This window comes from Nematostella vectensis, chromosome 8 (genome assembly GCF_932526225.1).
Source record: "Nematostella vectensis chromosome 8, jaNemVect1.1, whole genome shotgun sequence".
Taxonomy (NCBI): Eukaryota; Metazoa; Cnidaria; class Anthozoa; order Actiniaria; family Edwardsiidae; genus Nematostella; species Nematostella vectensis.
In genome coordinates this window covers 2,160,165-2,171,790 of record NC_064041.1, presented here as the reverse complement: position 1 = coordinate 2,171,790, position 11,626 = coordinate 2,160,165, and the positions used below count along the sequence as shown (strand labels likewise).

The 11,626-nt window shown below is 40.4% G+C and overlaps 1 protein-coding gene across 1 annotated transcript; it reads right to left on the bottom strand.

The window, feature by feature from the left end:
• Window positions 1–1,010: 1,010 nt before the first annotated feature.
• Window positions 1,011–11,318, bottom strand: LOC116608458. Its single transcript, XM_048731538.1, has 6 exons — window positions 10,866–11,318; window positions 10,062–10,309; window positions 9,308–9,554; window positions 6,946–8,060; window positions 6,512–6,875; window positions 1,011–3,174 (listed from the first exon to the last, which is right to left on the bottom strand). Exons 1-6 carry the CDS (start codon window positions 11,056–11,058, stop codon window positions 2,957–2,959), a joined length of 2,385 nt encoding a protein of 794 aa, XP_048587495.1. The 5' UTR covers window positions 11,059–11,318; the 3' UTR covers window positions 1,011–2,956.
• Between the last annotated feature and the right edge of the window lie 308 nt (window positions 11,319–11,626).

Here is an 11,626-nt window from a genome sequence, read left to right as displayed (position 1 = left end):
TTTGAGTTTTATACAGGCCGTCAAACTCAAACACCGCTGCACCTAGTCAGCGGTATCCAAGATTTCCAACAGTGCTTTGCGGTCCCGTCCCTCGTCGCTGTGCTAATGCGAGCACAGTTTGATGGTTGCTTCTATTTTCCATAAAAATACAGCTATTAGCGTATTAGGAGAAAGCCCTAGCACATCACGTAGTCTATTGTGGCATATTTGAGTGCTTTGCATATGGATATTTGCAAGCAAAGGATTCATGAGGATTTTTTCTTGTTTGGCTTTGCCTTAATAAGAAAAAAAATTCGTAATAAATCACCACAGCTCTCGTAAATGCGTAAATGCTGAAACCAAATTAATTCCAACACTGTTTACACTACTGCTATTATGGGGCTGTATGACCTGGAATTTATTTGTTGTGGTTTTAGGAGAGTGACTTTAAGGAGACGGTTGACTGGCCCTCCCCTCGTGAATTTTCCTTTGGATCTCCCAGAATGCTTTGCAATACGTAAAGACATCTTCGTGGTTGTACAAGCCTTCAAGAAGTGGACATAGTGTTTTGAGGCCATGGAAATAGACCTGAAGGATCAGAATAAAGGTATCTATTTGTGTCTTGAGCTGTGTTTGCTGATATCTTTCCCTTTTGAGGTATTTTGAGCTTTTTGTTGAGAGGGTCGATTCTGTTGTTTTTCCTTGTTCGATTTGAAATTTGCGAAAGAACTTGTGCTATTTTTTGGCTGAAGGTAGTTACACTGCACCTTGGTTGGATGCATTGCACCAAGAACATTAATTGTCCCATAGACTGATGACTGGGTTTCCTCATCTCGTTATGTTTATTTTGCTTTTATGAATTTTTTTGGTTATGTGACTTCTCCAAGCCGGTACAGGCCGGTTGAGGGGTCAATGTGTTAAGAATTGAGAAAAGGGCGGAGCCAGTTTAATCTACGGTGTTTAAAACAAACTAGTCCTACCATTCTAACACCGAGAAACCCTACGATTACAATAAAGAGACGCCATGAAAATCAATGCTCGTGCTTTTTTTAATGTCCATTCTTCGTTAATACTGTAACAGAGGGCTTTTGGATATTAACATGACGGGTGTCACACGAATATGGAGATTTGTTTCTTTCTTTGAAATGTTTTTCCTCTTTTGTGGTGGGAGGTGGGTATTTTGCCTGGTATTTTTCTGTGTAGAAAATTTTGTGTGTAGTTTTTCCTCGGCTTCAACGGTCTACCTGTTACCTCTATGTTATAAGAAGACTTTAGGGTGAACGTGGAGCAAAAGTAATGGATTGATATTTGTCATGTTTACAGCCTAGTAGACTCTCTGTTTATTTGGCATATTATCTTCTTTTTGTGCTATCAGGCAACTTTCAATTCCTTTTGGTCAGAAAAAACACAAAGGATTTTAAACAGACAAATAATAACTTTGTAAGAATACTTTGGTCTGGCGGGAACTTGTTGCGGGGAAATAGCCTTGCGCGAAGCACTTTCTTGTGAAGTGATCGCTCGTAAGTTGAGTAGTAGCAGTTCGCCTGTTTTAAATCCCTCGTATATAGGCTTGGTCCGTGGTCCAGATATCATCATTGAAGAGTATGCTTGGTCTAGATATCATCACTGAAGAGTATGCTTGGTCCAGATATCATCATTGAAGAGAATGCTTGGTCCAGATATCATCATTGAAGAGTATGCTTGGTCCAGATATCATCATTGAAGAGTATGCTTGGTCCAGATATCATTATTGAAGAGAGTGTTTGGTCCAGATATCATCATTAAGAGCATGCTTTGTCCAGAAATCATCATTGAAGAGCATGCTTGGTTCAGATATTATCATTGAAGAGCATGCTTGTTCCAGATATCATCATTAAAGAGTATGCTTGGTCCAGATATCATCATTAAAGAGTATGCTTGGTCCAGATATCATCATTGAAGAGTATGCTTGGTCCAGATATCATCATTGAAGAGTATGCTTGGTCCAGATATCATCATTGAAGAGCTTGCTTGGTTCAGATATTATCATGGAAGAGCATGCTTGGTCCAAATATCATCATTGAAGAGTATGTTTGGTCCAGATATCATCATTGAAGAGCATGCTTGGTCCAGATATCATCATTGAAGAGTATGCTTGGTCTAGATATCATAATTGAAGAGTATGCTTGGTCCAGATATCATCATTGAAGAGCATGCTTGGTTCAGATATCATCATTGAAGAGCATGCTTGGTCCAGATATCATCATTGAAGAGCATGCTTGGTCCAGAAATCATCATTGAAGAGTATGCTTGGTCCAGATATCATCATTGAAGAGTATGCTTGGTCCAGATATCATCATTGAAGAGCATGCTTGGTCCAGATATTATCATGGAAGAGCATGCTTGGTCCAAATATCATCATTGAAGAGTATGTTTGGTCCAGATATCATCATTGAAGAGTAAGCTTGGTCCAGATATCATCATTGAAGAGTATGCTTGGTCTAGATATTATAATTGAAGAGTATGCTTGGTCCAGATATCATCATTGAAGAGTATGCTTGGTCCAGATATCATCATTGAAGAGTATGCTTGGTCCAGATATCATCATTGAAGAGAATGCTTGGTCCAGATATCATCATTGAAGAGTATGCTTGGTCCAGATATCATCATTGAAGAGTATGCTTGGTCCAGATATCATCATTGAAGAGCGTGCTTGGTCCAGAAATCATCATTGAAGAGCATGCTTGGTTCAGATATTATCATTGAAGAGCATGCTTGGTCCAGATATCATCATTGAAGAGTATGCTTGGTTCAGATATTATCATTGAAGAGCATGCTTGGCCCAGATATCATCATTTAAGAGTATGCTTGGTCCAGATATCATCATTGAAGAGTATGCTTGGTCCAGATATCATCATTGAAGAGTATGCTTGGTCTAGATATCATCATTGAAGAGTATGTTTGGTGCAGATATCATCATTGAAGAGTATGCTTGTCTTTATTCTGGTGGAATCAGCTCTTTGCTTTCCATGTATAATGCGCCGAGATCCGTGTCTGGCTCAGCATCACGCATGTTAAGAACATTCTCGAAGTACTCGTTGATAATTTGCTTTATGTTCTTAATGATGACGTCATGGCGGAGGTCGCTTGAACTCGGATCCCGGATCTCTAGTACCCATTCCCCACCCTTGTTCTTCAAGTGGAGGGTGCGACCGCCTAACGATAAATAACACATTATTATCATTATCATCATTGCCACCACCACCACCGCCGTTCGTCCACCGCCGCCACCTTCATCATTATTATGCAAAATTCCAAATTGAATATACATTTCGCGCAAATGAATGCCGCCTCGTTCAAATGAATGTATTTTCGCTCTATTAGTTGATTGGCGCAAATGATGGCGTATTTTCTCGTAATGAACAACGAGGAAAACTCCCGGACAAACCATAGAGGAATCCAATCCAGTATCGTATTTGTAAAGGCGTGATAAAAATGAATTGCACTCAATCAAATTGGAATATCCGGCTGAGCTTAAAAGGCGAAGGGCCGTTTGTTGGACTGAGCGAATGTTTCGAAAGTTATTATTAAAAAACTCTGCTAGGAAATTATTGCAAGTATTTTCCATGAGGGAAGGTGTGTTAGGGGTAACGTCGTACATTGTGGTGGATAGGTGAATTAGGCGAGTATCGTTATAAAAGACCAAGGGTCTAACATGATGTCCCAGCATTAAAGAACTTGGGTAGAATGTTAGTGGTTTGCCAGAGTTATCCAAGGGGCGTTCGTTAGTGTGCACAAGGTTAAAGAGTAGGAGAACGGTAACCCAGGTTCCCATACTCATGATGGCATTAACTGCTCTGGTCGGTGTCTCTGTGGGAAGATCAAATTCTTCGAGAAGAAGATGATCAAAAATGTTTTCCTGGGATTTAATGATGTTTTTACAAATGATTCCTGGGTCAAACGGAGACTGCCCGCTTGGGTTGATTACCCGTAATGGAACGACCGTGGATGGTGGCTGGTTGTGAGTCTAGATATAGTAGTTTGACAGAAGTTAAGATACTTGCTCTCCTGTAATGTTATAATTAATTTGTAGGTTTTGTGATGGTTAAGCGACGGCTGTTCTTGAGTGAGCTTGCAATTAGCAATATGAACAGGTGCAATAGACTTGGAAAGTGACGGAATAGTGAGGATCCGATATGCGTGTACTGTTGTAAGCTGAGTAACGCGTGACTCTACTGATGGAGATTCATTAAATGGGCATTGAAAAGATGGTCTAAAAATATATATACATACGGTAAAGGAAACTACAGTTTAAATTTAGACTTGAACTGAACACAAAAAAGTAAGTACTCAATCAGAAGCGATAAAATTGTTGAACATATACGATAAGAAAACGTACCGTTTCATTCGTTTCAAGTCGGCGAGAAACCAACATTAATAATCATACTTTTGCTGCTTTATTGTATACGATTTCTCCGTCTTAAGACATGGGTCTTAAGGTCTTGTAAAGGTGAATTTGATACCACTGTTTGTTTTTGTGGTTTTTGCAAAACCTGTATCAATAGTTCTTTCTTAAACTTTATTTTTGCAAAAAATGTTTTTCGATAAATCGCATTCTAAGACGGCTGAAATGGGCCTTTGCTGTTTCCCGTGACCGGTTGACCGTGAATTCACGCCAAATCTTTGACTTTTCTAGCGTATTATTTTGAGGCGAGAACTCGAGCTTGTCGGGAGTAACCTCACGACGGGTTTTAAGATATCGCACCGCGGTGATACTAGAACCTGAAATTTCTTAGAACCTAAACAGAACCGAATCAGAACCTTAACAGAACCTAATAGCAAAGGGGGGGGGGGGGGGGGTAATTGTTAATAACAAAAAAAATTCTAAATTACCTATTTGCTACATAGAATTACAGAGTAGGGCTGGAAATACGTCAAAAAAAATTAACAGCAATTTTTGCGCTATTTAGCGGATTAGGCTAAATTTCTATTTCAGTCATCGCTAGCGCGAAATATTGAAAAGGCGATCCTACACATAGCTTAATACAATTGAATAAAAAATACGGGAAATCGAATTTGGATTTTGTTCGTATGAATAGCAGCTTGTAGAAACATTTTTTTCTTTCTTTCTTTATTTTATTTCTTTACAGCTTAACAAATGATACAATACATAAGACTACTTTTTTGGGTGCTCCCTAGTCGAAAACATGTATTCCAACCGGACGAATCTTATGTCTAATACGCTAAGGAAAAAGTGTGTGGCATCTCTCACGGACAAAAGGAGCAACTAGAAAACTAAAGAACCACACGAATCACAATCCCTAGCTAATAGGGTGTATCAGGAGACGTTTCCACTTTCAAATGATCAGGCAAAGAGAAGCTGCAATTCACCATTTTTTTTAGCGAGAGAAAGCACTTGCAAACGCGCCATTTTGGAGCCCTCCACAGAGACCCAAGAAGTATTTCTAGCTCACAGCCAAAAGCACCATTGACGTCCAGAACTTCGTGGTTTTCAAGCAGTTACAGTTAATGTCCAGGCGAAAAAAAAATAATAAAGCACAATGTTGACAGGATATCACTTTTTGAAGACTTTGCGTCTTGCACGACACCAAACGCATGTAAACAATCATTTCAAAGAGGTTTTAAAACAGCCACAATAATATAGATTAAATAAGTACTTAAATATTAGATTAAACTATTGAATAAAAACTGATTTAAAACCACTTTCAACTTCCATTTATTGTTAGATTCAATTCTGATGTCCTGTCGGTCCATGTTTTCTTTGTAAATATGACTTCTTAATATATAAGTATACGACAAATCAAATCTCAGCCGATCTCACATAGAGCCACATACTTTCGTTTCACATTTTACATAAAATAAAAATGGAACCCACCACCAAAAATACCACCAAGACCGGACCGATAAGGCAGGGATTCTTGCTTTTCAATGCCCTACAAATGTGTTGGAAAAACTTGCATTTGAATTGAATGTCGACGTGCTAACTCGCACGAATTTCCCGCCAAACACTTTGAACACAGGGCACCAAAAAAGGCAGAGAGAAAAGTGAAGGAAATATTTTGGACGTATAGCGTAGCATGTTAAATATTCTTCTGGAATAAAATAAAGATAATTTATAATGAAACTTGATATATTAAATATCGGTAGTACTCCTGTTATATTGGTTTATTTCCAATATGATAAAATATCCTATGGTATGCTTTAAGCTTATGCAAAACATGGGGTTAAACTTTTCAAATCGAATTCATATGACTATGATGTAACGGGTTTTTTTTTTTTTCAGATCAGATAGTGGCTCTAATGTCTTTAGTGAATTATTAATAGTTAAATATTGCTAGGCGATTAAACACTGTCCACAATTTTTAGATTCTCTATACAATATAGTTAATATAGTTAATATAATAAGAGAAAATACTTCGTGTCGATTAACAGCAAATATATTAATATTAATGCCATTATAATAATAAATACACCGTCATTCCCACCACCACCATCATCATCATCTCACTCCATGTAAGGAAGTACTACTTACCGGGTCTTATCGAATATCCATTCATCAAATCTTCAGTCAGCATCAATCGGTTAGCACCCTCGCGCATGTCAATCGTCTGCACAGCGGTGTTACGGTGTCTTGGCTTCTTTATCTTGACCAGGTCTTGTCTATCAGTTCCAGTAGTGAGGTCACCTAAGAATTCAAATTTGTACGTCTCCCCGGGAAACTGACGCTTTCTAGTCTTGCTCAGTTTGATTAGTTCGATTCGTTTGCTGTCCTTTTTCTCCGATAAATTTGACCAATGGATAAGCGCAACACGTGGCTCCTTCTTGCAGAAGAGGCTGATATTATAAATTGGATTCCAAAATCTTCCTGTTACATCCCTGAACCAGATGATCATAACCTTAAAAAAAACACACGAAGCAATGAGAAAAGAAAAAAAAAATGCCTGCTCTGCCTGCTTTCTCTCTTACCTTATCCAAATAGCTGAAGCTTTCTTTTTTTACGTTGCCTTGATGATTCACTCGGATCAAGGCATGGGAATCACTGTTATCCACAATCGTTTGTTGAGTAATACGGTCTTTCGGATTGACATTCTGTGGAATGTCGAACTCGTAGGTGTTTCTTCCTCGAGTTTGCTCGACTCGGAAATTTTTGCCGTGCATGATAATGCGATCATCAAAGGGGCTTCCACGTACGAGCACAACTCCTCTGACGGTGCCAAACTCGTGGAGTTCTCTATATTGCCCATGATAGAACCCCACTCGTTCTGTAACGTGATTGAAGTAAGCTCCTTTGATCTTGCGATGTGATCTTGAGATACCTCCGAATGTTAGTTCTTTTTGGGAGCTCCCTTGCGATTTGATAACATCAAGTGCGTTTGTAAACTGTGGTTCAAGTTTCCCAATCAGACCGTTGATTGCTATCACGTCATGTCCCGATCCTGTAGAGATTTTCACCTTCTGTCCTGGCTTTAGATGCTCGTAGTCTTCAATACTGACATGGTCGTGCACGTAATAGTTCTCGTAATCTTTATTATACGTTTGAATGTCGACTCCTTTGTAAGGCGTGCCAGATCGATTTACAAGTTTGGTGTCCACAAAAACGGATACCCCAAAAGTCCTTTCTGGTGCTGCTCGTGATCTGCCGTAAAAGTCATACCCGATTTCCTCCGAACCACTTACTGTCCAATAAGTGTTGGAAAAGACTGACCCGTCAATCGTGCGACGTTCTCCAGCGCTCAAAAAACCTTCTGTGTCCGCTGCTGTCTTAGCTTTCCTAAATTTGAGTGGCCCCTTTGGCATACCGGTGATATCTAGCAAGATTGCTTGGTTTGATTCGTAAATTTCTCCAAACTTGCCAAGAGGACCCGCATACCCAGCCGTAAACTTAACCTCCTCCTTGCAAGCGCCTGTCAGAGCCTTTAAGGATTTGATTGTTTGTTCCATGTTAGATGAAGGGTTGGAGGAGAAGATGTCTATTAAAGTTGCAGCCAGGCCAAGGACTGCACCGATAAGAGCTCCAATAGGCCCGATAATAGCGGACCCAGTTATAATACCTGCGAGAAACGTTCCGACACCAGCAACACCTAAATGAAAAAAAATGATTATGTTCTATTTCTAGTCATAGCTATTTATTTATTTATTTATTTATTTATTTATTTATTTATTTATTTATTTATAAGGCTTCTACCACTATTACACATATTGAAATAGCGGTAAGGTTGACACAACAGAGCACGGCTCCAACTCAAGTGTAACCCTTAAACTAGGCCTCACCGGACCCAATAACGGCCAAATACGTTATCCACAGGGGTGGATCTTGCTTTTTGCCAAGGGGGGAGGGGGAGGGGGATTTGACCCAAAACTGTTCGTCATTATTTTACATTATTTTTCGTCATTATTTTTTTCTTAACGATTTTGGAATGAAAAGAAAAAGGCAACCCGGGGGGGGGGGGGGGGGTTAAACCTAACCCTAACCCCCCATGATCCAGCCTTTGATGGTGGACTTTAAAAGCACACTAGCATACACACATTGGCACCAGTCGGGCCAAGACGGGACGCTAGCCAGTCTATTACCCGTGCAGTTCGGCTGTGCTAGCGTCCCGTCTTGGCCCGACTGGTGCCAATGTGTGTATGCTAAGGTGCTTTTAAAGTCCACATTTATGTATACATACTCGCAAGGATAGTTTGGCTATCCGACGGAGTTTTAGACTAGCAAAGGTCGCATGCGTGATCCGCACAGTTGGCATCACGCTAGCCCGGTCGCAGCTCTAGATCCCACATGGATCTAAGCTGTGGTTTAAAGCACTTCGTTCTAGTCGAAGTCGCCCTGCAGTTTTTTTTTGCAGATGAAGTTTAACTGAGGCAAACCGGCTATGCCATGCTGACGAGTCCTAATAGGGACGAAACAGCTGTTCATGGTTGCCGAACTGCACGGGTAATAGACTGTGCTAGCGTCCCGTCTTAGCCCGACTGGTGCCAATGTGTGTATGCTAGTCTGCTTTTAAAGTCCACATCTTTGATGGTGGTACGAAAGAAAGGATTCTGAATATAGGCCTAGCTACTGAAGAGAGGGGAGGGGGACTGTTCAAATAACTCTCCAGCAATATATCTAGAAACCTGAATAAGATTCACCAAATATTCATATTGGACTCTCGCTTTGCCGTTTTCGGTAAATAGTCCCTTCCATTCGTGCCAATTGAAGTTGCTGATACTTTTAAATGGATTTCTATCTTTCAGAGAGACGCTTGGGGAGGGAGGTGTAAGCACTCTTGAGGGTGGGGGGGGGGGGGCTTAGGCGATATATCATTTCAACAATCACACATTGACTGACCTGCAGCAATCCCCAAGCTGGCAGACACCATGCCTGGTACATTTCCATCTCGGATCGCTATGTCAAGTCCCCAGGCGTTGATCCCGATGGCAAAGACGTCAAACAGTGCACCGAACGCATCCAGAGCTGTGCCCACTTTGCTCCACTTTGCAGCTTTGTTAAGGTTTTTAACAATGTCGCTAGTTCCAGGGAGGCCTTTCACTGCCTTCTTGAACTCTGCGATTGCTTTAGCACGGAGTTCCGCTATCTTTGATAAAAAGAATAAAGCATATGAAAAGAAGACGTGGAAAGGCGACCTCGGATCTCTGATTGAACCATAAATATCACAGTTAAAATAGGTCATCCTCGGAAACCCAGGGGTATTTCCCTCTAAAGTTTCACTTACGAAAAGAATATCCCCTGAGGAACAGTAAGGAATGAACTTGGCAAAAAAATCTAGGGCTGTAGTGAGATGTGATTGGTCGACCTCCTGAACAATGCACCAAAATTTTACATAACCGCTCTGTGTTGGCTAGAGATCAAATATGGCGTCTAGCCAATTAGAAGAAAAACAAACCCGTAAAATCCATCTCCCTTTTATAATCTTTGATAAAAAAATATACATTACATCGAGTTTTCCAGGGAATGTTGGCGAACTGTTGGCGAGCAGACTATAGTTACCCACGTCTGGCTCTTTTAGTTGTCTACTGTTTTCTGCTGTTGGTGATATAGTCTCTTAAAAACGTTTATCGTTATTCGAACTACGATTTTGTACCTTATTCAGTAGAAGTTCCTTGTTTGGTACTGTTGGCGCACCTGCGTCCGTGACCGCAATCCCATTAGCAATGGCTTCGTTATAAGCCTCCAGTGCAAGCTTGACACTGGACATCTCTTGTCTTGTCGCGATATTGTTCACAATCAAGGATGTAAAAGGGTTTTGCACGACGCCGGCTCCCGCCACGTCAAGTAACGCCAGCGTTGAAATGGCTTGATTCAAGCTCTCCATCGCTGCTTCCTTCTCACCTGGTAATGCAAGATAATATGGCGACGAGTTGTGTGACATACCAGTAACACACGAAGGATGATATTTGCAACGATGATATTTGTTTTCATCTATCGGGTGGGCACGCCCCCCAGTGCCCCACCCCCCGCTACGGCCCTAAGGCTATGAAATAGAAATAAATACGGGAGTGGCTAAAAATAAATGGCCTTTTGAAGAGGATGCTATTAAAGGAGACCTATTATCAGATGTCCTGTCAAATGACCATTACAGCCGATAAAGAGCCTCATCAAGCGGCCTGTCGATCAGAAAAAGTAGAACGGTGCAATTGCAAGGAAATTTTACAAAAAAAAACTATCCACGATGTTAAAACGTACATTAGCGCAAAATGTTTCTTGGCAATTCTGGAAGACCAACGAGCGTTTTTTTTATATAATAAGGGAACGATTTTGATTGTTTTTGAAAATAAAAATGCACAAAATCCAGCGTGATCGCAAGTGCTAACCAAGAAACATTCGAAAGCCCTAACGTGATTGCTGAATAAGCAAGTAGCACGTCCATTAAAAAAAGGCAACTAACCTCGTTTCATTTGGTTGATGGCGTCGATGGTCAACGCGCGTGAGCTCATACCAAGCATTGTGTTAGCTTCTGTCAGAACATTTGATGAATGCTCGAGCAAACGAATGGCAACATTTGCGTTGATACGCAATGACAAGGCACAAGAAAACAGAAGAAGGAGAACAGTCACACTTAAACCGTACAGTACCATCATGGTGGCTCTAGCGGTTCTTCTACCCTTAGAAGAAAAGGCTGGTGTGATATGACTTTAGACTTTTAGAGAGTCTTAAGTATCATCCCAAATGGTGAATATTTCATGAGTCATTCCACAGAAACCTTTGGCGGGCCCGATGTGCCGGCATTTACGCAGGGGAGCGGTGATTTTCAGGTCAAGAAGTTCAAAGGTTATGGGTTATGGTTATGAGTTTTCACGAGACCGTGATTCACAACTAGAGACTTTAAAATTAAAATATTTCTTTGGCAGAACGATTCCAACACCAGTTAATGATAGAAAGGATGTTTTTTTATTTTTAAATAAAAAGCTTTTAATCTCTCTAAGCTTAGAGACTCAAAGCTTTCAAAATTAAAGGCTTGAATCGAATAATTAAATGTTAAAGATATATGGGAGAATTTTTGATTTTTGATGTTGTTTTGCTGATGTCAAAAAGAAGCGATAAACCATTTTGACAGACAGATACATTAAAATGTAGGTTACTGTCTGTCTCAGATTAAAATTGATTCATTTCAATGTAGGCTTCTGTCTGTTTCAGATCAAAATTGAT

Excerpts from the sequence above, each read along its gene's own strand:
- LOC116608458 (XM_048731538.1), bottom strand. The coding sequence starts at position 11,058 with ATGATGGTACTGTACGGTTTAAGTGTGACTGTTCTCCTTCTTCTGTTT. Across the intron at positions 10,310-10,865 it reads CATCAACCAAATGAAACGAG|GTGAGAAGGAAGCAGCGATG; the intron begins GTTAGTTGCCTT and ends TTGCATTACCAG. Across the intron at positions 6,876-6,945 it reads GCTTCAGCTATTTGGATAAG|GTTATGATCATCTGGTTCAG; the intron begins GTAAGAGAGAAA and ends GTTTTTTTTAAG.